Here is a 27381-nt window from a genome sequence, read left to right as displayed (position 1 = left end):
GAGGTTTTAAGATACCTTGCCATCGGCAAGCATTACCGCAACTTAAGTAATTCGATTGTGGACGGCAGTGTTTAGAAGAAGTTTCTACGCAATCCATGGTGGAGGGTACATAAGCTTCGGCCTGGCCGAACTTACGGTCGTATATACTTGTTTTTATTTTGTTTTTCGTCATAGATTTTTGCATAAATTAAACATCAACAAAAAATTTAAAATTATCGTAATTTGCAAAACCTTCTCAAAAGAAATTCCGTGGAAGTGAAAAAGTCAAACGGCACAGGTTCAAATCCCAGCGGGGATTTTTTTTTTTATTTTTACTTTTTTGGGATTTCTATTCTTTAATTGTCCAAAACATGTCTTCAAGAACATGTCAAATATTTTTAACTTAAAACTAATTCGTACTAAGACTTGTACAAAAGGACTGCACCGGAAGTGGAAAAACTTGATGGAGGATTCCGGGATGCGCTTTAAAAATCGAAAATTATGTACCTGATTTCGGCGACCATGTATATGTTTGTCGAGAAAACAACATTTTTGCGACAAAAATATTTCATGTTCACCGCTAAAAATGACATATTGCTCTTGAAACATGTTTGGAGTGATCATGTTACTTGTCGCCTAGCAATTTGTATTATAAATACAAAGAGAGAGATTATAAAACTAACTCTGTAAAACCAAAATGCACCCGTGCGCTAGACTTGACATAGACATGTCGTAATATTGAATTTATACCTAAAGGATTACTGGCTGAAAGTGATCGATGTCGATTTTGTACAGGCCTTCCACCGTGACTCTCCATCTTCGCATGTACACCGCAATGACATAATGTGGCAATTGAAACCACTGTTAAGACAATTGGAACTTTGCTCTGGGGTCATTTAACTTTTAATTACTGCCTAATTTATACGAATTATCGATAATTTCCCTACGAAATTTATACAATCTACAATGTTTAAGGAAACTCGACAAAATTTTACTAATTTCCGAATTTCAAATAAGCTTGTGCAAGATTATAAATGTGTCCACGCAACGTTATTGAAATCAGTTTCAGTATCGTGGGCAATTCGTTCGCATAATTTGGATTACGCGTCAATATCAGCTCGGTCCATTGAAAGTATAATTACGAACTGAAACTAATCTAAGAAAGTTTCTTCAAGAACATGTCAAATATTAAGAAAATCGAAAATGAAATCATTTCATCGCCTAAGATTGAAAATAAAGCAAAACTGTTGCGTATATTCCCTGAATCGGCAGATGATGACATAGTGATATCCGGTATGGCTGGGAAGTTTCCCAATTGCCATAACATCGCTGAATATGAGCAAAATCTCTATAACAAGGTGTGTTTAGGAATCTCCAAGTGATTTGGAATTTCTATTTAGTTGAAATCTTTAAAAACTACAAAAAAACTTAAGCGCAGTGATTTTAAAATGCACGTAATTCTTCGATCAATAATTTTATGTGAACATTTAATGCAAAACAAAAAAAAAATATAGTAATGCTGGGTATTCAGTGCTAGCAATCAGAACAATTAAAAAAGTGTGTACTGAAAAATGTTAAACTGGATTGTTTCCTCAAAATAATAAATCATCCTTATTTTGATGCCAATAATTGAGTCGAAAGTCAATTTCAGAAAAACTGCAACTAATGTAGTATCGTTCTTTGACTCACGCTATCGCATTCTATTCGCATCTATTCTTATGGAATGTCATTATCCAAGCAGAAAAAGTGTAGCCAAAAAAGCAATGAAAATGTTCTATTTGGATCCTCAAGTGGTGTAAAATCGAATCAGAAACAATGAATTTGACATGGGCTCGTCATTCAGCCATACATTTAAGTTTACGATGCATTGATTTCGCATTAGCTCTTCAATAGTTTTTAGATTTCTTTTTGTCGGTTTCTACATCTATGCAAAGTTTCCAGCAAAATCAGCAAATATGTTATGGCAAAATCCACACGCAGAGAAGGAATATGATCACCCCAAACATGTTTCAACAGCAAAATGTTATTTTTGTATGGTGACCATGTAACATGTTTGTCACTAAAATGTTATTTTCTCGTCAAATATAACCTGCTTGCCGAAATCAGATACATAATTTCCGAGAAAATAATATGGTTGCGAAAACCATGTTATATGGTCACCACCCAAAAATTACATTTTGCTCTTAAAACATGTTTGAGGTGATCATATTCCTTCTCTGGGTGCACGTTAACCGAGATATGGATCGGTACAGTTTTCAATAAATCTTTGTAAAAACGTCTTATTTTATTTGTCCGTTCTGTGTTTTATATCCCAGCAAAAAAAGCGTCGCCAAAAAAGTAATGAAAATCTTCTTTTTGGATCCGGAAGTGGTGCAAAATTGACTCAGAAGCGATGAATTTAACATGGGCTTGTCATAGGACAGAAGTCCTCCATTTCAACAGCCGTTGCACTGAATTTGCATCACTTCTTTAGGTGTGATCCAAATTCAATGTTTTGGATGTATATTAAAAAATTCTGTGATATTTTGTGAAATAAATAATTTTTATAATTTTTAATGGATTCTAACGCTTGTCGGAAACGTTTGACCTCAAATATTTTCAAAAATTCACAATTTTTTCAGATTGGATTTAGCATTTTTTTCAACAAAATTTAAATAATTTGTACCATTTTATGAATTCTTACTCTGGTTTTAACCTATTTGAAACAAAAAAAATTTTAATTACCTATTAAAAGTATGAAAAAACCAAGATATAAAAAATTTAATTAAAAGAACTTCCTGGGTAGTTAAAATAAAGAACATCATTGGGAGTGCATCTTCTGGAAGTGCTTTTAAAGTTGTGCATTTGGAAGAACTTCCAATTTTTTTTGCTGGGATCTGGTATAACTCAGAAACTTTTTTGGAAAAATGCTTAAAACAAAGGTTTTTTTACTTGTCACCTCAAACGAAAGGAACAAAAGAAGTCTGAATTGCATTGTAGCTTGGCTACTGTTTGTAAATCAATGTATTTAAAAATATTAACGACTTAACATTAAAACTAAATTAATAGAGGGAATCTGGAATATGTGAAACATGATCAGTTCTACGTACAGTGGGGAGCAAAACCGAGTGCATGTTGACCACGTAGGAGTATGCTTTATTTGCTTAATAAAAACTGTCTATTGAGTACAATTGCTACAAAACTTATTTTGGTTCAATTTCAACAATAAGTAATCATTCCATATTTACTTCGTGCCCATCACATGTACCAACGCAGGCATCATGTAACTGCAAATAAAAATAAATTATACCATATATCAAAATGCAGAACAAAAAACAGGTACATTTTTTCAATTACACTTTCCTTTTTTGTGTTCACATAAAACCACGTGCCACTTTTAAATAAATAAATTAACACAAAACACAGTAATTCGGTATTCTCCGTCCATTCCAAGAAACAATCAACACACGACTGACGCGCAAAATGAAAATCGGTTGTACCTGCTCAATGTTTTTATAAAAATCTTCAAAAAAATTAAATGGTCACGAAAACAATGTACATGGTGTTTATGGCCATGTAATGGTTCTAGATATGTCTATACGTAACCTATAAAAATACTTTTTTCTCTGCAAAAAAGTTGAAAAAAAAATTGAATGGTCAGGTAAATGATTTTCCCGACCATGTAATGGTCTCAAACTCTATCATATAAGTAATAGAACATTTTTGCGGCATTTGAGAACCATTTAAATGCTTATTGCCAACATATATTTTTCTCCGCTCGAAAATTATTTCTACAAAGACAAAATACATGGTTTTCGCGACAATTACCTACTCTAGATAAGCATTAAATGAATGCGGCAACCATGTCCAAACATGTTTTTTCTGTGCGTGTAGAGAAGCTTTGAAACACTCAGAAATGTCACCAGCATTACTGAGTATTTAGCCCATAGTCCCTTACTTCTAATTATGGTTTCAAATCTCTAGATTTCATTGCTATTTTTTTTGGGTGCTCTTTGGTGTAATCTCAACCAGAGACCATAAATTCTCAATGGGATTGAAATCGGGGCGTTGTGGTAGCCGTTTGAGCATTTGAAAACTTTGCTCCGAAAACCATTTCCTTACTATTTTGTAAGTATACTTGGGTTAGCCGTCTTTTTGAAAAACAACTTGATCCTCAAGGTAGGCGCAAACCACGAACTCAGGCAATTTTGATTGCACTATGTCAAGGTAGTCTCCTTTTTCATGTTTCCTTATCACAAACCAACGGCCAAGTGTGTCACCTTCCCCATACCATGAGGCTTCCCCTTCTATGTTTTACGGTTTGTGTGATGTCGTATTTTTGGAAACTTTGTTATTACCAGTAATGTTCGGAGGTCGTTACCAGTACCCAGCAAAAAAAAAAATTGGATGTTGCTCCACAAACATTTCTTTTTCCATGCAGCTCTTTTGGACAAGTCCACAAACATTTCATTTTAAGCGCATCCCGGGATCGCCTATCGATTTTTTTCACTTTCGATGCAATCCTTTTGAAAAGTCTTAGAAAGTACGAAATTAGGTCGTTTTAAGTGAAATGAATAGAAAATCAATAAAAAAATAAAAACAATAATAAAAAAATCATCCCCGCTGGGATTTGAACCTGTACTGTTTTAATTTTTCACTTCCATGGAAGTTCTTTTGAGAACAAAATAAAATAGATGTATAACATAAAAAAATAATTTTTTGGAAAAATATTTAATAAAAAATGTCAGCTGGGGAGATATGAACCAGCCTTCTTTATTTTTTCATTCATACTTATAAAGAACATCTCAGGAAGTACTCATATTAGGTTCATATCGCGTGATGTCATATTATGTTCATATCACAAACAAGCAAATCCTCCTCAAACTCATTGTACTAAATCAATTCCTAAGTAAGGAGTTGCAGATAATAAATTAGTAATTACAGTAGCTCCCCAATATGATATTTTACCTCAAGGTATTTGACCTCGCAAACATTTGAATAGACGTTTTGATGCATCGTGTTCAATGGCGTTTGTGGCTGAGTGTGCTAAGGCGTTCTGTTATGGTGCCAACAGACCCTGGTTCAACCCCCGGTGGAATCGAAGAAAATTTTAAATTTTTAAAAATTAGATAATAAGAAAATAAAAGTGTAACATAAAATACTGATAAAAATAAAAAGTGAATTTGGAAAAAAATTGTTTATTAGTTTTTTAAATGTCTTCATCCAAATGAACTTCCAAGGCACAACTTTTAAAGTAATGTAAAGGATCCCAAAATGGAGTAGTAGCCAATGTAAAATTCATTGGAGATGATTCAAATTTGCACTACTTCCGGATCACAGATTGAGGATCTAAACTACATTTTTGGAAGATTTTTTTTGCTGGGCAATTTTGTATTGCATCATATTAAAAACGGTTTATTTTTGTTTCATCTGACCATTTAACTTATTTCCAGTCTTCAACGATCCAATCTTTGTGGGCCTTACTAGACATTTTCTATTTAATAAAGATTGCAAAAAGTGAAAACATGCACTCGGTTTTACTCCCCACTGTAACTCATAAACATAACAAACTATACGATTGAATGCCATGTTAAGTCTATTTTTGCTCAAGGAGTTACCAGTTACAAAGAGTTCAGATCCATAATTTAGACCAGGTATCAAGAGAATTTTTGCCAGTAGAATGAGTTGTCCATAAAGCACGTCCTCCATCCTCATAAATACAATCAAACGCGAACTCATTAATATGCTCACTCACATCAATGCCATCATCACTGAAGGAAGGAAAGACGGAGTTGCCAACAAAATATTCATTCAAAGTTTCCACATCTGCATCTGGCACAACATCCTCCGCAAAACAACCACAAGAGCGTAGCGTACTGCACATCTGCGAATTGGACATATGGTCAAAATCACGCATACAATATTCCCTTCGCATTTTCCTCATAATGGCCTTCGCTCTATTTCTATAAAGTCTAAAAATACGCAAATTACCTTTAAGCCTAGTACTAAGATCACGTTTTCGCACGAAAAACTGTTATACTCCATATAAAAAACGTTAGCGCGGAATAAATGCGAAATCTTTGTTTTGAGCATTTTCAGACACATATTTATACAACCCTGGATTTTTCGCACGAAAAAATAGGCAGGCATATCATTTCGCATAAATAAGTTAACATCCCTGGGTTTGAGACCCAGATGAGATGAGATAGATGAAGATATTCGTTTTTCGCAGAAACGAACTTAGTACTAAGCATTAGACGGATGTTGCCTATATGACCAATATCCATCAAAGACCTAGAAATTACAACTTCCCTTGAACTCAACCAAGCATCTTTCACATGAGATATACTACGACGAACAAGAGGAACGAATGTGAAGAGAGTTGAAATTAAATCGTTGATAACATGAAGCTGAAAATCAACATCCATTGAAGCCTATAACGAAGTAGAATCAAATGAAGTCAGATAATTCATAATACCATCCCATTTAATAGGCCTATAGTCGCGAAATTCAACAAAAGTACTTAAATAAGTTATATCAAAATCATAGGATTCGAAAATCACCGCATGATGCGAAATAGAAGCACACTGACCCTGAGAAGAAAACTTAAGCTTCCCTGGATTACTCAATAGAAAGAAGTCGATTAAAGAGCATGTGTTGTGAGCAACATCATAGTGTGTTGGTAAACAATTATGCGATACCGACAAACCTAAGCTATGACTGACATTTCTCATAATATTGGATTGAGAGACATTGAACATGTTACGATTAAAATCGCCAACAATAATTATTTCCGAATACCTCGCCATTAAGTCAGTATGCGTAGTGACAAATGCATCAAGATTGCCATGAGGCAGGTACACGACACCAAACAATAATCTAGCAGGTCCTCTTTTAATTTCAAGAAACAAAGACTCACAGTCACCAAAGCTATCAGATTTAAAAACAGTCTTGTATTTAAGTCTCTTAGATATATGAATGCCAACGCCGCCTCCTCTGGTCACATGACGGTCGTTACGAATAAATGAGTAACCATTAATAGATACAGATTTAGTTGAAACACTAGGCTTCAACCAAGACTCTGATATACCAAAGGCATCAATTCCACTATCAACAAGAATGTTTTTAAGCTCATCAATCTTGGTACTATAACTAGAGGGACGAGTGCTTTGGCAATTGAGATGTCCGAATGTGAAATTGTGACTATGATTCCTCAATCTTCTATTAAGATAGGCCGAGGTACTGATCAAAGGGCCGAGATTTATCTCAAGATCCATTAAAATGTGTATAAAATTTGGGGAGCCATATTATAAAAGATAATATAGTTATTAAATTATAGAAAAAAAACTTAAATAAAAATTCATAATATTCATTAAAGATAATGCAGCTAGCATAAAACTAAATAAAATGTATATAGGTAAAAATAGAATAGTAACAAAACAATTTTATGAGATCATAAGTACATAGTGTAATACAAAGCATCACCTTCCAACGGTCTACTGGTTAAGTATTTTTGCACAATCTTCATAACCACAAACAGAGACAGAACCATCAATGTAAGTCAATTTCGCCTTGGGTTCATCAGAATGCAGCAGTAAGAACTTAGATATTTTGTTCTCTTTAAGAATTCGACGATAAAAAGTTCAAACGATTAGCGGCTGGAGTCAAGGGATCACCTAAGTAAACACGGCTACAAAACTCACCACCAATAACATCTTTGACGTTTAGGTCCTTTGATTTGAAGTACTTTGACATAATTTCATCTCGAACAAGGACTGAGTGGAACTTCACTATCACAAACTGACCTTTATTGATGTAGAAAACGTTCTTCTTCTCAAGGGAAACATTATAAAAACGCCCAATAGCAACAACACAATGAACAAGATTTTCCAGCCCGACTGGTAGTCCATTAATTTTGATATCATGTCGGTTTATCTTCCTATGCAAAGAATTACTTTCAACTGACCAAATTTCAAATTTCTTCCCACGAACAACGTTAAGCTTATCGACATCATCTTTACAACCATCCACTTCTTTACGTAGGTCAGTAACAGCTACAGACAACTCTTTTCGAATTTCAGCAACCATAGAGTCTATTTTCATATTTCATTAAGCTCAGCTTGTCTGCTTCCATCACAGTCAGAATCTTATCAATTTTAGAGTGTAATGAAACATCACCACCTGTTACTCCATTGTCTCTGGTGTTACTCGCCACACACCCATCACATTAAAAAAAAAAACAATGACGAGGATTCACGTAGGGCTGAAAGATGTCGGTCAGTTATATCCGCACAGTCACCCACAGCGAACAATTAAAACATTGCACTGAACCTTTTTTGTTGTTAACGTTCTTGTCGCACATTGGGGATCTTTTGGTGGAGCCATAGCTAGAGACACGTGCAAGAAATAAACTTGACAGCAGCAACGTTGATCAGCTTAAAACGTAAATTGATGAAAATTGCAGGAACTTTTGACACGTACTCCAATAAAGACAGCTACACCAATAGCCAAAGCACAAAAATCAGTTATAATTACACACGTTAATATTGTTCAAGCTTGGTTATATCGTTTTTATTTAATTTATTGCAGAGCTACACAATAAAATCAACTACTCACTCATGGCGTTGCCAGATTTTTCATGCACAGAAAAAAGAAAACTGTTTTATGGAAAAAATGAACTACATCGTGTGAAATTTGAACTAAATTGTTTTCCACTTTTTGACATAATTTACTGATACTGTTGAATTGTTAATTACCATTTACAACATTTTTCCTTCTCATATAAGAAGAAATTATCTAACAGTAAAGAAGCAGTTAACAGTTGCAATAATTTAATTCACTGCCATACTTAATGTAAGATGTGTTTTTATTTTAATTTTATGTTCATTTCGTACGTTCAAATTCATGTTTAAAAACTTGTGATATAAGTATTTAAATGTAAATTGTGAGAAACTAATTTTTACGAGGTTCCCATTAAAAAGTCAACAAGTATTGACGAAAATTCTAGGCCGATAGCTTTAGTTAGGTTAGGTTAGGTGGCAGCCCAAAGTATCAGGTTCACTTAGACTATTCAGTCCATTGTGATACCACATTGGTGAAGTTCTCTCTTATCACTGAGTGCTGCCCGTTTCGATGTTAAGCTCACTGACAAGGGACCTCCTTTTTATAGCCGAGTCCGAATGGCGTTCCACATTGCAGTGAAACCACTTAGAGAAGCTTTGAAACCCTCAAAAATGTCACCAGCATTACTGAGGTGGGATAATCCACCGCTGAAAAACTTTTTGGTGTTCGGTCGAAGCAGGAATCGAACCCACGACCTTGTGTATGCAAGGCGGGCATGCTAACCATTGCACCACGGTGGCTCCCATAGCTTTAGTTGCTAGTGCTTAAATTTTTTTCTATTTATTTTATTTATTTATTACAAGATTTACAATCACAATAAATTATGAAAATAAATATAAAAAAACAATTAGGTGCGAACAACAAAAGTTTTTGACCTATTTATTTTATTTTTAATTATAATAAAAATAAATATGCAAATAAATAAATAAATAAATAATTGATGAAACGTTAGGATAAAAATTAAAAAAAAAAAACATTTGTTAATTACATCAACGAATTTAGGTTGAATTAGCTAAATAGAAAATCAAATGATAGAAGATGTTGAAAGTATTAAAAAAAAAATCATATTAATCACGCCCTAGGTAGTTTTGGAGGAAAAATTTCTTCTGCTTTAGTTAGCATTGAAATTATTTCCACGGTCATTGGAATTTATGCTCACGTTTAGTTCATAAAGTTTTTAAAACATGCTTGAAATAAAGACAATTTCATTCGAAAGTTTTAAACTTAACTAACGGAGTATCGTGAAAGTGGGGGTAATATGGTTCTCGTTGTCAATTATTAGACCCCAAAGGGGTCTAATAATTGACGGTCTAAAATACCAGTATATTTGAATTTTTGGGCAAATCGGATAAAATCTACGGTTTCTAGAAGCCCAATTAGTAAAATCGGGAGATCGGTCTATATGCAGGCTATACCAAAACATCGACACGGAACATTTTGACACACCACTTTATGGTTCTAAAATACCTCTAGATTTCTAATTTTTGGCAAATTGGATAAAATCTACGGTTTCTAGAAGCCCAATTAGTAAAATCGGGAGATCGGTCAATATGGGGGCTATACCAACACATCGACCCATTGGCACCATTTTCGGCACCCCTTTTGATGGTTCCAAAATACCTCTAGATTTCCAATTTCAGACAAATTGTACAAAAACTAAAGTAAAGCCGGGAGATCGATCTATGCTACACCAAAACATAGACCGATACACCCCATTTTCGATACACCTTTTGATGGTCCTAAAATACCACTAGATTTCCAATTTCAGGCATATTGGATAAAAACTACGGATTCTATAAGACCAAGAAGTAAAATCAGGAGATCGGTCTGTATGGGGGCTACACCAAAACATGGATCGATACTCACCATTTGGCACACCTCTTTATGGTCCTAAAATACCACTAGATATCCAATTTCAGACGAATTGGATAAAAACTACGGTTTCTATAAACCCAAGACCACAAATCGGGAGGTCGGTATATATGGGACCGATAAAGCCCATCTTCGAACTTTTCCTGACTGCAGACAAAAGAGGAGGTTGTGCAAAATTTCAGCACGATTGCTTCATTATTGAAGACTGTAGCGTGATTACAACAGACAGACAGACAGCCAGACAGACGGACATCGTTATATCGTCTTAGAATTTGTCCCTGATCAATAATATATATACTTTATATAGTGGGAAATCGATATTTCCATGTGTTACAAACGGAATGACAAACTTATTATACCCCCGTCACCATTTTATGGTGGTGGGTATACAAATATTTGTTTGTAGTTAAATTTTATTATTTTTCGAAAAATTCCAAAGCTTAATAAAATTATATGTGCAACGTGTAAATTTATGTTCTAGTCTTATAAAGAACTTTTATTGAAAATATTTTTTTCTTATTTTATTTACACTTTTGTACGTTACTAAAATCAAAGATTATAGAAGAGGAAGATGGGAGATTGGCTACTGAGCACATCAAACCATTTACCACATTAGTATTGACATAGCATTAAAATGCAAATAAAAAGAAATTAAGAGCACGAAATAAATTTCCATAAAGGGGAAAATGTATTTTTTTTTTGTTGCTGCCTAAAATTTAACATTGTTTCATTAAGAAAATTACATTTTTCATTTAAAAAAATAAAAACTAAAAACAACTAAAAGATTTCAAACATGTATTAAACTAATCTGGTAAATGCAACATTTGGTATGACGCAAGCTAATCTCCCATCTTCCTCAAATCTATAATCTTTGGTAGTGCCCTTTTTTATTAGAACTTGCTGTAATCGGTGAGGCATAGAACATACCAAGTTTTTCAGAGTTGCCATATCGATTTTTTCCCATTCTGCCGTAATTGCAGACTTCAGTTCTTTGGGTGTTGCATATTGCTTGAACGGTGTTGTATATTGCTTGGACTTAGCACAACCATAGTTTGTGGGATTTTTTAAATTGCTAATCGTATTGCGATGTCGATTTGTCGCCGATGCAATTTCTCCAATTTTTTTGCCAGATACGTCCATTCCGATAATTTTTCCGCGTTCTTCCTCTGAAAGTTCACTTCCTCGAGGCATTTTTCACTAAAGATTAAAAATTTCTTCTGAATACATAAAAAGAGCATAAATGTAACTCACCCACAATCTATATTTATTATTCACAACGAAACTGTAATGAGCCTGTTCACATATAACTATTTTCTATTGAACTTCTAACTTTCATTACAAATTTCTTATAACTCGAACTTAATACCCACCTTAAAATCGCAAATTTTTTCACGATTGCTTTTCTTTGATAATCCATTTTGAGGAATACAAACTTTGTGAACATTTGTTTGGTGCTATTCCCCATCAAGTTATAATAAAATCTCCAACAAATATATATAATTTTATGCCTTTTTTGCTGATTTAGTTTTCACTTTAGCGGCTAAACTCGAATTTAGAACTTAAATAAGTACACAAAAATCTGTTTGAGCAGAACATACACTTTACGTTCAATAAATATAATTAAGATAAACATTTGAAGAAGGAAAATGTTTTATTTTTCAAGCAAACATCATGTATGCTTTATCCAATATATTTTAATTTGTATTAAAGCTTTGTTGTATTAAATGACTAAAATCTACAAACAAATAACAATAATATTTTTATAATATTTTGTAGATTGATATGATTGACGATGATGAGCGACGTTGGCGTCACTTTAGTCCTGAAATACCAAAACGTGGTGGCAAAATTTATAACTTGGAAAAATTTGATGCTACCTTCTTTGGAGTACATTTCAAACAGGCCCATACTTTAGATCCTCAAACTAGAATCATGATGGAAACAGCTTACGAAGCCGTTATTGATGCCGGCATTAATCCAAAGACATTGCGGGGTTCTAGAACCGGTGTTTACGTCGGATCGTGCATTTCTGAATCTGAAAAAACTTGGTTTTATGAAAAAGTATCTTCTGGTGGCTTTGGTATTACAGGTTGCAGTCGTGCAATGTTGGCAAATCGGATATCATATTCACTTGGTTTGCAGGGGCCATCGTTTTTGGTGGACACTGCTTGTTCCAGCTCTATGTATGCTCTTGACTGTGCATTTAGTGCTCTAAGAAGTGGTGAAATCGATGCAGCAATTATAGGAGGTTCCAATTTGACACTGCATCCATATGTGACTTTGCAGTTTGCCCGGTACGTATTGACAATCACATTATTATACACACAGCACTCTGTTATTTTCGACACAGTCATATTATTTTTCCTTAAAAAAAAATAATAAAAACATATTTTCCTCCGAAAAGAAATTTTCGTTAAACTAAGTTACTAACATATTGTTTTTAAAATAATTTTTTAACGTCAAAAACACTAAATTCGCATCATAACTCTATGAAGTAATACAAATTCAGGGTAAGGGCCGTTGAAATAGCTGATATCCGTCCTATGACAAGTCCATGTTAAATTCATCGCTTCTGCGCCAATTTGGCACCACTTCCATATTTGAAAAGAATATATTCATAACTTCTTGAGAGGCGCTTTTTGTTTTCTTTTTTAAACAAAGAACTTATTGAGAAATAAAATTTCTAAAAAAACTATGTTTTTTTAGTGTGTAAATATAACCATAGCGAATCATTTCTGCCCTGACAACAAATACTCCTACAATAACTTTGTTGGGGAAGAGGAAATTCTTTTCTTGTTTCCGAGAGTTTTTGATCTCAGTATAGCATGGTTTTTCATTACTTATTACTGGATATGTATAAAAACTAGGGCTGTCATTCGGGATCGATTTTTATAAATCCCGGGAATCGGGATTTCAAAATATAGAATCCCGGGATTTCTTCGGGATTCATTAAATATGTTAAATAATAGTTTAATCCAATTTAGTTTAATTCCATGTTATTAACAAACGAACATAAGAGTAAATCAAAACGCAATTTCAAATTGCTATCATACTTAGCAAATAAGTAGTCCAAATCAAAAATATGATGGAAAAAACATATTAAAAAGCTATTTGATATCGCTATCGCGATTTTGTCATACTATCAATGGACCTTTATTTTTTTATTTTATGTGACACGAATTCCATTTCACATGTGAACTCATTGCTCAAAGGAGGGCCTTATAGTTTACTTCGATTTTTGATGAAATTGTGCTTTTCACAGTATACCCAGGTATAATAAATTCTTACTCAAGGTGTACCATAAATGTTTATTAACACAATTTCTCAGGTATGAAATCTAAGGGCCGTTTGCACTGAATGAAGATACCAATTTATTAATAAATAATGATAAAAAACCACAAATTAAAAAATGGAATTAGTTTTTCGGGATCCCGAAAAATCAAAATATTCAAAATAAAAAATCCCGGGATTCGAGATTAAACCCGTCCCGAAAACCTCGGGATTTTATCCCGGGTGGCAGCCCAAATAAAAACATTATTATATTTTTATTATAAAATTTGGTAAGCGATGGCAACACTATACCATTTTCCGCCAAGGAATTATAATAGATTTTAATTTGGTGACACACTGCTAGCCGTCAGGGTATTCCGTCGCGGATTTTGGGCTTCCCATAACAGATACACGTAAACTAGTGTTCGCCTATCGCCATGATTATATTTACACACTTAAGTGAGAGAAAATCACTTGGCCCAATAGGCTTGATGTCGATGAAAAATAAATAAAATAAAATCATTTGTTTTAAGATTATTATTACCACTATTATTATTTTATTTATTTATTTATTATTTATTACAATTCTAAAAACTATAATAAACATTAAAGCACTAGCTACAAAGGCTATCGGCTTACTATTATTATATTATTATTTTGCCTTCGTATATGATCGTGATTACGGTATTCAGTGTCCGCAACCATAGACCTTTTAATACATAGATGATCCACTATTCTCTTTAAAAAAAAATGTGTCAGTTCCAAAAATTAATTTTCTGACATTTCGTTTTGGTTTTTTCTTAAAGAGTCAGTCCCAAACATTAATTTTCGTGCATTTGCTTTTGTGTTGTTCGCGGTTTTGGTCACAATTTTTTGTTCAAATATGAACTTTTAATATGTTAATTTATTTATAAATCCTCTGTTGCATCATAAACTAATTTTGTGTAAAATTGGCAAACTACAAAAAGGAAAACGAAAGAGATTGTAAGCGTGCTCTTATTTTTCTCATTTATTCTTAATCTTCGGAACTGTCAAACATAGTTTGACACCCATGGCTCATCTATGTATTGAAAGGTCTATGGCCGCAACAGCCACTGCTCAAGTGGGAAGACTATAATGGCACAGTGAGCATCCTTATCGACCAGTTGAATTAATGCCTACACCGAAAAAAGTATTGATCTAATATAAAGGATTATGCAACCTACACAATTGGAACACCAAATAAAGGCAATTCCATGTAGAGATTTGTATCCCAATTTTAATTTGATATAGCATTGATTTAAAGTTAGATAGCTCCCCAAAATGTGTTATCCTTAATGGGAGGTAAAAATCATTGAATTGAAGTAAATATAGAATTTTGAGTGTAGCTTTGCGCAATTATCCATACTTTGGTTAATAGTTGTTAGAGGCCCTCTGTGGGTATCTCTCGAGATAATGGCAAATTGCTTAGATTTACTGTCTGTTCATTAAACTTAAAATCCCGAGACGAATCCTTCATCTAGGGTGAAAACAAAATAACTTTAGATATATTTGGTACAAAACCACGAAAATTGCCATGAACTCATTGTTTATAATTTATTATCGTAAACCAGAACAATTGTGATTTGACAGACTCTAGTTCTCGAGATATCAACGAGCGAGTTTAGACGTTTCGTTCATAAGCCATCCTTTAGTCAGTGAGTAGAATTGAAGTATCTAATTGTAGGGACATAGCTAAGATAAATGATATTCCAAAATTATTTGAAAACTTACTAAGTGATGCTTTCTCACATTAAGTTTAATCGTTATATTCTTATTCACAGCAAGGATTTCGTAACGCCCATTTCACTGTAACCTATGTTCTGGAGTTAAGGACTCTGGTTAATGATGGTTTCAGATAGGCAAAACAAACTGACGCTATATACGCCGAGTTAAGCAAAGCTTTTGGAAAAGTCAATCACGAGCTCCTTTTGTTGAAACTAGAAAGCCACTTTGGCAATACTCATCCAAGAAAATTGTGGTTAAATCCGCAAGGTTGATCCTCTGTAACCTTTTTATAAATGAGTTACCACGTGCTATCAAACATTATTTTGTTCTAAAATCAACATGATTTTGACAGCTCGTTCCTCTGCTGTGATGTGATTTTAATGCGGTTAAATATTAAAACATGTAAATTAATATCTTTTATTATAATGATATACTTTTCAATTACGTAATTATAAATAACAACCAGCAACTTGAAATGGTGGATTATTTTCTTGATTAAAAGTCCACAATAGTATGAAAGAATATGCGATTTTAGGAAGTGTATATGTCATTGGTATTGCTGCAACGGGACTACCTTTACATTATAGTTTTTCTGTACAAACTTCAAGAACACATTGAAAGAGTTCAAAAAACCAATAGAGGGACAAGAGTACGAGTGCGCAGTGATATATGAGATAAAAGACTACGATTTTTTAAAACCTAACCGTAAATGCTAACCAATCATTGTTATTTGTAAAATTTTCAGTCTTGGTGTTCTTGCACCAAATGGATATTGTCGGCCTTTTGATAAGAATGCCACTGGGTATACCCGATCTGAAGCCATTAATGTTCTATTCATACAACGAAGGCGTGACGCAAAGCGGGTATATGCCAGTGTTGTATATTCAAAGACTAACTGCGATGGTTATAAACAGGAGGGCATTACATATCCATCGGGCAAAGTGCAGGAACAACTTTTGCGAGAATTCTATGATGAAGTCAATATTACCCCTAATGACTTAGGGTACTTGGAAGCCCACAGTACGGGTACTGTGGTAGGAGATCCAGAAGAATGTCGTGCCATTGATAATATATTGTGTACCCAGAGAAATGCACCGCTGTTAGTTGGGTCAGTGAAATCCAATGTTGGTCATTCAGAGGCAGCGTCTGGAATATGTTCTTTGGTTAAGGCTTGCTTCGCATTTGAGACAGGCAAGATTCCTCCGAATATCAACTTTACAGAAGTGAAATCAGAAATAGCACCACTGGCCGAGGGACGATTGATTGTTGTCGACGAGGTTATGGATTTGAAGAAACCCTACATTGGCATCAACTCTTTTGGATTTGGAGGTGCCAACGCCCATGCGGTGCTAAAGGCATTTGATAGAACAAAAACGAACCAGGGCTTGCCAGCAGATGACATTCCGCGATTGGTTACATGGGCTGGTCGTACCGAAGAAGCTGTCAATGTAATTATGGATGACATTGCTAAGCGTCCTCTGGATGGCGAATACACAGCGCTTCTACATAACATCCAAGAAGAAGATGTTGTTGGAATGGTATTTCGAGGCTATGGCATTTTCAGCAAGAACGGCACAGAAGCAGCCATTACAAATTCGAGAGAAGTACAACATTACTCCGGCATTAAGAGGCCAATTGTTTGGATCTTCAGTGGTATGGGATCTCAGTGGTCCGAAATGGGAGCATCGCTCATGGTTATACCACAGTTCCGGCAGTCAATAGAGCGTTGTCATGCTGTGTTGCTCCCCAAAGGCTTAGACCTTATACACATCTTGACCAGTAATGACCCCACAATATTCGACAATATTTTGCATTCATTTGTCGGCATTGCAGCCATACAGATTGCTTTGGTGGATGTTCTACGTTCCCTCAACATGGAACCAGACTATATTATAGGCCACTCAGTTGGTGAACTTGGTTGCGGTTATGCCGATGGAGGATTCACAGCCGAACAAATGATTCTCGCTTCGTATTACCGCGGCAAGGTGAGCTTAGATATTGACAAAATAAAGGGATCGATGGCAGCAATTGGCATTGGATACTCGAAAATTGTCAATATTTTGCCATCTACAATCGATGTGGCTTGCCACAATGGCGCCGATTCGTGTACAATATCTGGTCCTGCAGATGACGTTGCGAAATTTGTAGCTGAGCTAAAAGCAAAAGGAGTGTTCGCTAAAGAAGTTCCCTGCTCCAACATTGCCTATCACTCACGATACATTGCCCATATGGGTAAGCATTTACTAAAATACTTGCAAGAAACTATTCCCAACCCAAAGCAAAGGAGTGCGAAGTGGCTCAGTTCCAGTGTACCCAAAATGGAGTGGAATCAACCTGGACGCAACTTGTGTTCCGCAGACTATCACACAAACAACTTGTTAAATAGTGTCCTATTCGAAGAAACATTTGCTCTCCTTCCCAAAGACGCCCTGACTATTGAGATAGCTCCACATGGTCTGCTGCAAGCTATCGTTAAGCGTTCTATGCCCAATGGTGTCCATATTCCTCTCACTCAGAGGGGTAATAAGAATAATGAATTATTCTTTATGGGGGCCCTCGGCAAGTATGTGAATGCACTTTAAACTTCCTCTTTCTCTGGTTCTTCAAATTGTCTCTTCGTTATTGCAGATTATTCAACAACGGCCTTACTTTTCCTGTGGCCAATCTCTATCCCAAGGTGGAATTCCCAGTTTCAAGAGGAACTCCAGGTCTTAGTTCGCTGGTTCGATGGGATCACAGTCAAGATTGGTTTGTGACAACCTATGAGAATATGAAAACGAAATCAAGTGGCGAAAGGGTGTTTACAATTGGCCTAGCAACAGATGATGAGGGATATTTTACCGGACATGTGATCGATGGCAAGGTTTTGGTACCAGCGACCTGCTATCTACAACAGGTATGGGAAACATTTTCCCTTATGTTCCATGGTCCAAGTTATATGGATGTACCCGTTGAGTTCGAGGATGTTAAATTCTTACGTGCCACCCACATATCACCCAATCAAAATGTTGACTTAACCGTAATGATTCACTATGGAACGGGCAATTTTGAGGTAAGTTTTTTTCGCTATTGTTTTTTATAACCACATATGCCTCACGGATACTGTGACTTTATAGATTACAGAATCGGGTGCCTTAGTTGTTACTGGTCGCATTTCTGAAATCGAAAATCCCGAAATACCCAAACCATGTGAAATTTCATATGAATCCGATTTTCCTATGGTATCTCGTAAGGACTTCTACAAGGAATTAAGATTACGAGGATATCACTACAATGGTCCCTTCCGATCTGTGAGGGAAGCTCGCAGTGATGGCCTTTATGCTAAGGTCGACTGGCAATATAATTGGGTAACCTTCATTGATGCTCTTATGCAAATTCAAATTTTGGGCATTGACTCCCGATCGCTTTTGCTGCCTACGAAAATACGAAAGTTGAGGATTAATGGACTGTTTCATTTCAATGAGGTGTCCAATTCAGACCCGGAGAACCGTTATTTCGATGTCTATGTTGATCGGAGAGGGGACAGAATAGTGTCCGGAGGAATAGAATTGATTGGCCTAAATGCCAGTCCAGTTCAGCGACGTCGCCCCCCTGGTATTCCAGTTCTAGAAAAATATCAATTTTTGCCTCATCTCCCCTCACCTGTTCTTAGCTCATCCGACGCCATACGCGTATGTGTTCAACTATCCTTAGAGAATACGCCCATGCTGAAGATTAAAATAGCCGAGGTGGACACCGATGGGCGATTGCCCACTATAACACACTTCTTTGAGGCAATTGAAGATCTCCCACAGGTCACAGGTGACTATATACTCCTTTCCAATCAGACGTTGGAAGACTTGCCGCCAGCAGTGCACGTTGAAGACGGAAAGCTCTCCACTCAAACCAACTGCCAATTCGTTGTCATTGGTGGATTGAGCGGCGAACTCAATGAGTCTGTCATAGCAATGGCTGCAAAATCTCTCAATGAGAATGGTTACTTGGTGGTACGAGAACGCACAACTTCCAACATTGACGGGTTGGTGATTCCAGCAAACTTTAAAATGATTGCGGTTATGCCACTGAATAAAGATGACGAAGTATTTTTGCTATTGCAACATAAGCCCAGATCGGATTTGTACAATGAACCTCAGGTAATTGAGGTTAGTGGAGACGATACCGAATTTAAGTGGATTGAGGAAGCTCATCAAGCCATCGCAAGAAAGAGACCCACTATTCTCTATGCATTCAATGAAAAGTTGAATGGTCTGATAGGTCTGGTGAATTGTCTGCGTAAAGAACCCGATGGCAATATCATCAGCTGTTTCTTTATTAATGATAAGAACGCTCCTCCATTTAGCCCAACGGACCCATTCTACGCCAGCCAATATGCCCTGGGTCAAGCTATCAATGTATACTGCAATGTAAGTCCTAAGAATATCATGTGTCTTCCTTGATTAAACCTTAACTTTCTCAATAGGGTAAATGGGGCACATATCGCCATCTTCAGCTTAAACAGGATGAAGAGGCATGTCCGAGAAATGACCACATTTATGGTAATGCTTTGCAAAAAGGCGATATGTCATCGCTACGATGGCTGCAGGGGCCTTTGAGTTCTGAGGAATGTGGAATCAGGATTATTTATGCGGCGCTTAATTTCCGTGACGTAATGCTTGCTAGTGGACGCTTGGCGTCCGAAATCTATGGCTTAAACCGCTTGCAACATAGCCATATTTTAGGTTTTGAGTTTTGTGGCATAAACGTTAAGACTGGCCAACGCATAATGAGTATGACGGCGAATGGAGCTGTTGCATCGTACGTCGACAAAACTCCCAAACTGGCATTCAACATTCCTGATCACTGGTCGATGAAGGAGGCGGTTACGGTGCCAGTTGTTTATATCACAGTATACTATGCCTTTTTCATGGCCACTGATATTAGAAAAGGCAAGAGTATTCTAATTCACGCTGGTAGTGGTGGTATTGGTTTAGCGGCCATTCGAACAGCTTTAGCCTATAATATGGAAGTTTTTACTACGTGTAGTACCCCACAGAAAAAGAAGTTTTTACTCGACACATTCCCTCAATTAAAAGGTGAGCTACGCAAATGAGGCGAGAGCGCAAGATTATTTTCTCTATCTGCCATTTCAGAATCACATATTGGTAACTCACGAGACACCTCCTTCGAAACTATGATCCAGATTCAAACCAATGGCAAAGGTGTGGACTTTGTGCTGAACTCCTTGTCCGAGGACAAATTGCTAGCATCGGTGCGTTGCCTGGGAACATGTGGACATTTCCTAGAAATTGGCAAATTCGATATGGCAAACGATAGTAAATTGGGAATGAGTTGTTTCTTAAAAGAAATCACATTCCATGCGGTGTTGGCAGATCGTCTGGTATCTGCTTCCGATGAAGAAATCGCAGTAAGTTTTCCATGTTACATGTTAGTGGTTAAGATAGTTCTTGTAATGGTGTAACTAATAATTGTGGATACATGTCCGTGGCGTTGTCTACACTGAACAAAATATTGTAGTGAGGCCAAAGATTTCATGTCCTTAAAATACGAATTCAAGTTTTGCTAGAAGACGTATTTCTCTGATGGAAAGTGTTTCCTTGTCCAAAAGTCGATAAACTTTCCAACTTAAATTTGGGTTTCCTAACATTGGCTCGGAATCTATATCAAAATAATTACTGTAAAGACAAAATCTTTGGAACCGGGCTGTTTCTTTTGCAGTGTAGTTATTTGTATGTTTTGTGCGGTATTTTCTTTGCATATTCTTGGTAAAATTTAATAAAATCTACCCTAATAATAGTTGGCTTAATTACATACCCACTCAAAAAATTGCATATAGTGTCAAACAAATTATGCTTCAAGCATACATATGGTATTTAAGATTTTGGTCAAATCAATTGTATTGTTCATCCGAATATTTTACCCGAAACACTTTCTCAAAATGTTGATTTACTTATCGCCCTCCTCGAACTAGCATATAAATGCAAATATCCACATATGACTCTCAAGTAGTTTCAGACTAACAACCATTTGCTCTCACTGTCAACTCTTTCCGTACTCGGTTTTATTGTATTCATATACTCTAACTCTGTCAAACATCTCCACAACATAATGTATATATTTGCTTACACACAAAAAATTTTTTTCTGATTCAATCACGAAATTAATTGATCCAATTAATTTTTTAATTGAAATGTCTTCAATCACAGAAATGATAGTATCAATTAAAAAAATTAATTGACAGTCAATTAAAAAATTAATTGATCCAATTAAATATTTAATTGATACTATTAATTTGTGTGATTGATTTTTATTTCAATTAAAAAATTTGTTGACTCAATTAAATTTTTAATTGAAAATTTTTTAAAACTCAATTAAAATTTTAATTGGAAAATTTTTCGTGAATTTTTTTTCTGTGTACACAAGATTTTTGATTTTATATATGTTACATCCACACATATCTGATGTTCCAAACATACATAACATATTTCTTACTAGTTTATTAACATTGGTTGTTTGCATTTAAAAATAATGTGTTGATTACACATTAGAAAACTTTTACAAAAAATGTATATACATTGGTTTTAGTAGAATTTTCTAATTGCGATCCATGGTAGAGGATTTGATTCAGCCGTTTATACATGTTTCAACCTTTTTGCCTTTTGTAGACTTTAAAACGATTAGTGGAAACGGATATAAATAGTGGCATAATTCAACCCTTGCCGGCTACAGTATTCCCAGCTCAAGAAATCGAACAGGCTTTCCGGTACATGGTCGGCGGTAAACATATGGGAAAAGTGGTTCTACAAATACGAGAAGATCCCAACGATGAATACACTGTGCCCGTCAAAGTTCGACAGCAAGTATACTTCAAACCGAACTTGTGCTACATCATTCCTGGAGGATTAGGTGGATTTGGACTAGAGTTAGCTGATTGGATGATTATGAGAGGGGCCAGAAAAATCGTACTAAGCTCTAGGAGAGGACTATCTAAAGATTACCAATCATACAGAATTGCGTAAGTACTTATAAAAGTGATTGTCTGTACTGCTTACTCTCAACAAGTTATCTTCATTAGGTTATGGAAATCTTATGGTTGTGAAATTTCTGTGAGCACTAGCGATATCACTACCATGGACGGTTGTGCCAAGTTATTGGAAGAAGCGAACAAAGTAGGACCAGTTGGAGGTATTTTCAACCTTGCGGTAGTATTGCGCGATGCCATATTTGAGAATCAGACTAAAGATATGTTCGTCGAATCATTTGGGCCGAAGGCTCGGGCCACACAGTACTTAGATGAATTATCGCGAAAGCGTTGTCCTAAATTGGAACATTTCGTTGTTTTCTCCAGTGTTTCATGTGGTCGTGGCAATGCCGGCCAATCGAACTATGGAATGGCAAATTCTATAATGGAGCGAATAATTGAGAACCGTGTTGAACAGGGATATCCTGGAAAAGCCATTCAATGGGGAGCAGTAGGAGAAGTGGGATTGGTTGCCGATATGGCCGAAGATAAAATTGATATGGAAATCGGTGGCACTTTGCAACAGCGTATTTCATCATGCTTGAATGAATTGGACACCTTACTTAGAGTCCCTGATGCCCTTGTATCCAGTATGGTTGTGGCTGAGAAGAGAGCCGGTCGCTCTGGAAGTGAGAGTATCATCGAGACTGTAATGAACATCATGAGTATTCGGGATATTAAATCAGTTTCCCTTGGCACTACGCTATCTGAGATGGGAATGGATTCTTTGATGGCTGTTGAAATCAAACAAGCCTTAGAGCGAGACTTTGACTTGGTCCTTACCCCACAAGATTTGAGGTCATTGACATTCCAAAAACTAAATGAATTCGAGGAAGCGCGCAAGCAGGAGGGCACAGAAGCCGTGAAAATGATATTTACCTCAGACAGTCAAAGTCGGGGCTTGGAACTGATGCTGCGAAATCTTGGAGATGAAGCACAGTGCGAAAAAGTGCTTTTACAGTTGGATACGGCAGCAGGCGCTACAAAACTACAATTGCCTCCCTGCATAATAATACCTGGTTTAGAGGGTACCGCTGGCCAGGCTTGGTACAAAATCGCCTCTCAAATGCAAATTAGAGCTACGATACTACAACTCCACACGTATTCCGAAATGACAACCTTGCAAGAAATCGCAGATGCCGCCTACGAGCAACTCAAGACTGTTCTAAAACAGAGTGAACCATTTTATATTGTGGCCTATTCATTTGGCTCGTATGTAGCTTTAAAATTGGCAGCCATTTTGGAGAAATCCGGTTTCAGAGGAAATATTTTGCTAATTGATGGAGCTCCACATTTTCTCACAAAACTTACCAGGCTTCACCTTGGTGAAAACATTACGGACTTAAGTCTTTACGATAATCTTTTTACTAGCATAATCTCCCAGATATTCCCCGAAGAGAGCAAAGACACAATTTCCGTAAAATTCCATATGCTTCCAACGTTGGACGAGAAGATGAATGTATTTATGAAATTTGTGGAAAAGCAAGAGCTTTACAGTGCTGATTACTCAATAAAAGTCGTGAACGCCATGGTTAGGCGCATGAGAATCGCTTTAGATTACGACTTGGATGCGATCGATAAATTAAATTCGCCCATAACATTAATACGTCCTGCAGAAGTATCGTTGCAGGATATTGTGGAGGATTATGGTCTTAGTACAATCACCACCGGAAAAGTGTCTGTGAAAATCATTGAAGGCAACCATACTACGATGCTTGATAATCCAATTTTGCCGCAGATCATCAATGACAACGACCCATCATGTGAAGAGGACAAATATTTCGAAGGATACATACGAGATTCGAAATAAATTACAATTTCTACGCTACAATACCACACATAAATTTATACTTCAATGATTTGTTTTCATTTGCAGAAGAAAACTTTTTAATAAATAAAAAAATATTTTTAAATGATATCCAAATCGAGATATTTTATGTGTTTCGACTTTTACAGATTTCACATTGTGTTGAAACCACTTGAATATGCTTTGGAACACTCAAATGTGTCCCCAATATTACTGAGAAATGGAATATGATCACCCCAAACAAGTTTCAAGAGTAAACTTTTATTTTGGATGGTTAACATCGAAAATTGTGTATCTGATTTCGTCAACCATGTATTTGTTTGCCGAGAAAACAAAATTTTTGCGATAAAAATTTTCCATGTTCACCATCCTAAAATAACATTTTGATCTTGAAACAAGTTTGGGGTGATCATATTGCTACTTGCGTGTGCAAACATTGCACTGAGAAAAGTGAACCCACCAGGAAAGAAAATTACTTTTAGAAATTTTTAACTAAACTAAAGGCTGATCTTTTAGCTATTTTCTTTTTGGCAACACTGGCATCATCCGATGGAAAATCCGAAAGAACAAAACGGTGTTTTTATACCCTAAACCACATAGTCGTCGTGGTATAATAACTTTGATCTGCCAAAAATCTAGCGCTTGGTGTCCGTCCGTCTGTCCATGTATTTGTTGTTCGTAGGATTCTGGTCGCAATTATTAACCGATTTTGATGTTTTGGGCACAAGGACGAACGCTATTGAATTTGGAAGAAATCGGATCAAATGTAGATATAGTTCCCATATATATGTATCGCCCAATTTCGACAAATTGGGTCAAGTTGCGCTGTTTTACTAACCGATCTTCGTCAAAATTAACATTTTTTTATCAGCCTTTAAGTCTGCAAAATTTCATCGAAATCGGTTCAGATTTAGCTGTAGCTCCCATATGTATGCATAGCCCGATTTTCCCAAATTTGACTCTAATCTTCTGTAGTACTAACTATATGCGCGAAAAATCATGGAAATCGGTTCAGATTTAGCTCCCATATATACACGCAAAGAAAAAAAAACGTTAGGAAAACGTGTACCGAAAACGTTTTTCTTTTGTTAGAGTTTTTTGAATTGCTTCGAAAAGTATACACTTTTATCACCAAAAAAATTCGTTTGTTACAAAATGTTAATTTTTTTAATAAAAAAAGTTATTTTTGAACCAAACACACAGTCCATTTCGTTTATATCAAACACTGTTCTTTTCTGACTTTACAGTTCAAAATTTAATATACTACAATGTAATGTTGAACATTTTTTCGGAATCTTCCTAACATAGAATAGAATATATGTAAAAAAAAAACTTTGGTCGAAGCAGGGATCGAACCCACGACCCTTGGCATGCAAGTCAGACGTAGCAACCACTGCTCCATGGTGCCCAACTAAATGTATTTTTCTGTGAAATAAACTTTGTTTAATCGGCTCGTGGGCGCCGCAAGCTATCCCAATAAACACAGGATGAGCGTTTTTCAAATGCAACAATTTTTCAGTTTGAGGGTAAATATAATTTTCAACATAAATTCAACTTGACTTGAAATAGCTCATCTTCAATACATCTTCAAATTGTTGGCGAATTACTTCCCATTTGCCAAAATGTTGACGAAATCTTTGAAAAGGTGTTGAAGATAATATGAGAAAACTTTGACAAAACACTACCCTAAAATGCAACGAAAAAACCATGTGGTTTTCAATACTTATTTGTGCAACGAAGTTCGTGGTCAATTGCAAGAAATAAAAAAATGGAAAATTTTAGACAAATAACCAATTAGTTTATAAAAATAGGTAAGTGAAAATGAAATAAAACTTTAAGGAAGTCACTAAATGTATATCTCTTTGCAGAAAACTAAAATTATGGATTCTACGTTCTTGAAAACATTAAAAAGCTGACCAATGAAAAAATGGTGGACAATTAACTGGAACTGCTTCAAATAGTTTATAATAATTGGTACGTCAATATGAAAAATTAAATCAACACTTTAAAGAAGTCACTAAATTTAAATCTCTTTGCAGAAAACTAAAATCTTTGGATGCTACATTCTTGCAAACAATAAGAAGCTGACCACTGAAAATTGAGTGGCTTATCGACAAGAAAAAGTTTCCATTAAAATTGTTAAAAACAACAAATTGTTGAAATCAACAACTTCTGGATGAAAATGTGCATCACATCGTCAGTTTAATTCATATGCTATTATCAGTTTAAAATGGATATTTTGTGAATTCCTTCTGCTGAAATTCAATTCTAACACGCGGTCCAGTACGTTCCTAATTTCAAATTGCCCGCATGTTAATAAAAGGAAGGAACCAAAAGGAAGGAAATCGAATTATCAATGCAAAAGTGTTTACTAATAATGTTTAAGATATTTAAAGTTTTGTTGTTTGTTTTTTTTTTGTTCTTATTTGTTGATATGTTTAATAAGATTATTATTTCTCAATTGGTATTGTAGTGTATTATGTAGTGTAGTGTATTATTATATATTTTATTTTGATGAAAATGAATAAATTATACAAAATTCATAGAATTTCGGCTTTGACGTGGGCTTTGAAGTGGGGATATCATTCATACAAATTTAGGTTGAAAAGTATTTGCAACGATGGTAATTTTGAATTTGAACTCGCATCGAAAATTGTTTGACAAATTATTGAGTAGATATGCATTTCAATTTGAGGATAACACTTGAGATATTATTGCTAATGTGTTGAATTTCACTGTTGAGGGTAATGTCTGTTTTTTGTTGAGAACGCGATTTTCTCAACAATTTCTCAACTTGAATATTACCCTAATCCGTTGAAAAAAAGTTTGAAAAATTGTTGAAATTTAGCATTTTTCAAATGTTTGTGTTTACTGGGATGCTATATAAATATAACTTATATGGGTAATTGTCTATTGATGACAATAACGGCTACATAGCTCAGTGGGTAGTGTGTTGGCTTACAAATTGCATGGTCCGCGGTTCGATTCTCCGTCCAGGCGAAAGGTAAAAAAAAATTTAAAATTTATAAAATCGTATAATTTCTTCTACATTGTTTGTATTACAGAAAAAGGTGCTAAAGAACTAAAA

At 35.5% G+C, this 27381-nt stretch overlaps 1 protein-coding gene and 1 long non-coding RNA gene across 2 annotated transcripts; both read left to right on the top strand.

Moving 5' to 3' along the window:
- The first annotated feature begins 1060 nt into the window (after window positions 1-1060).
- FASN3 (Fatty acid synthase 3) lies at window positions 1061-24414 on the top strand. Its single transcript, XM_075290988.1, has 9 exons — window positions 1061-1337; window positions 12229-12746; window positions 16214-18031; window positions 18097-18520; window positions 18585-19871; window positions 19928-20540; window positions 20598-20872; window positions 22131-22480; window positions 22541-24414. The coding sequence occupies exons 1-9, from the start codon at window positions 1158-1160 to the stop codon at window positions 24294-24296; spliced, it is 7221 nt and encodes a 2406-aa protein (XP_075147103.1). The 5' UTR covers window positions 1061-1157; the 3' UTR covers window positions 24297-24414.
- A 1389-nt stretch (window positions 24415-25803) lies between these two features.
- On the top strand, window positions 25804-26760 carry LOC142239635 (uncharacterized). Its single transcript, XR_012723087.1, has 3 exons — window positions 25804-26104; window positions 26162-26267; window positions 26333-26760. It is a non-coding gene; the product is annotated as an uncharacterized LOC142239635 (long non-coding RNA).
- The last annotated feature ends 621 nt before the right edge of the window (window positions 26761-27381 follow it).

Source organism: Haematobia irritans, chromosome 1 (genome assembly GCF_050003625.1).
Source record: "Haematobia irritans isolate KBUSLIRL chromosome 1, ASM5000362v1, whole genome shotgun sequence".
Lineage (NCBI taxonomy): Eukaryota > Metazoa > Arthropoda > Insecta > Diptera > Muscidae > Haematobia > Haematobia irritans.
This window is presented reverse-complemented; position numbering and strand designations above follow the sequence as displayed.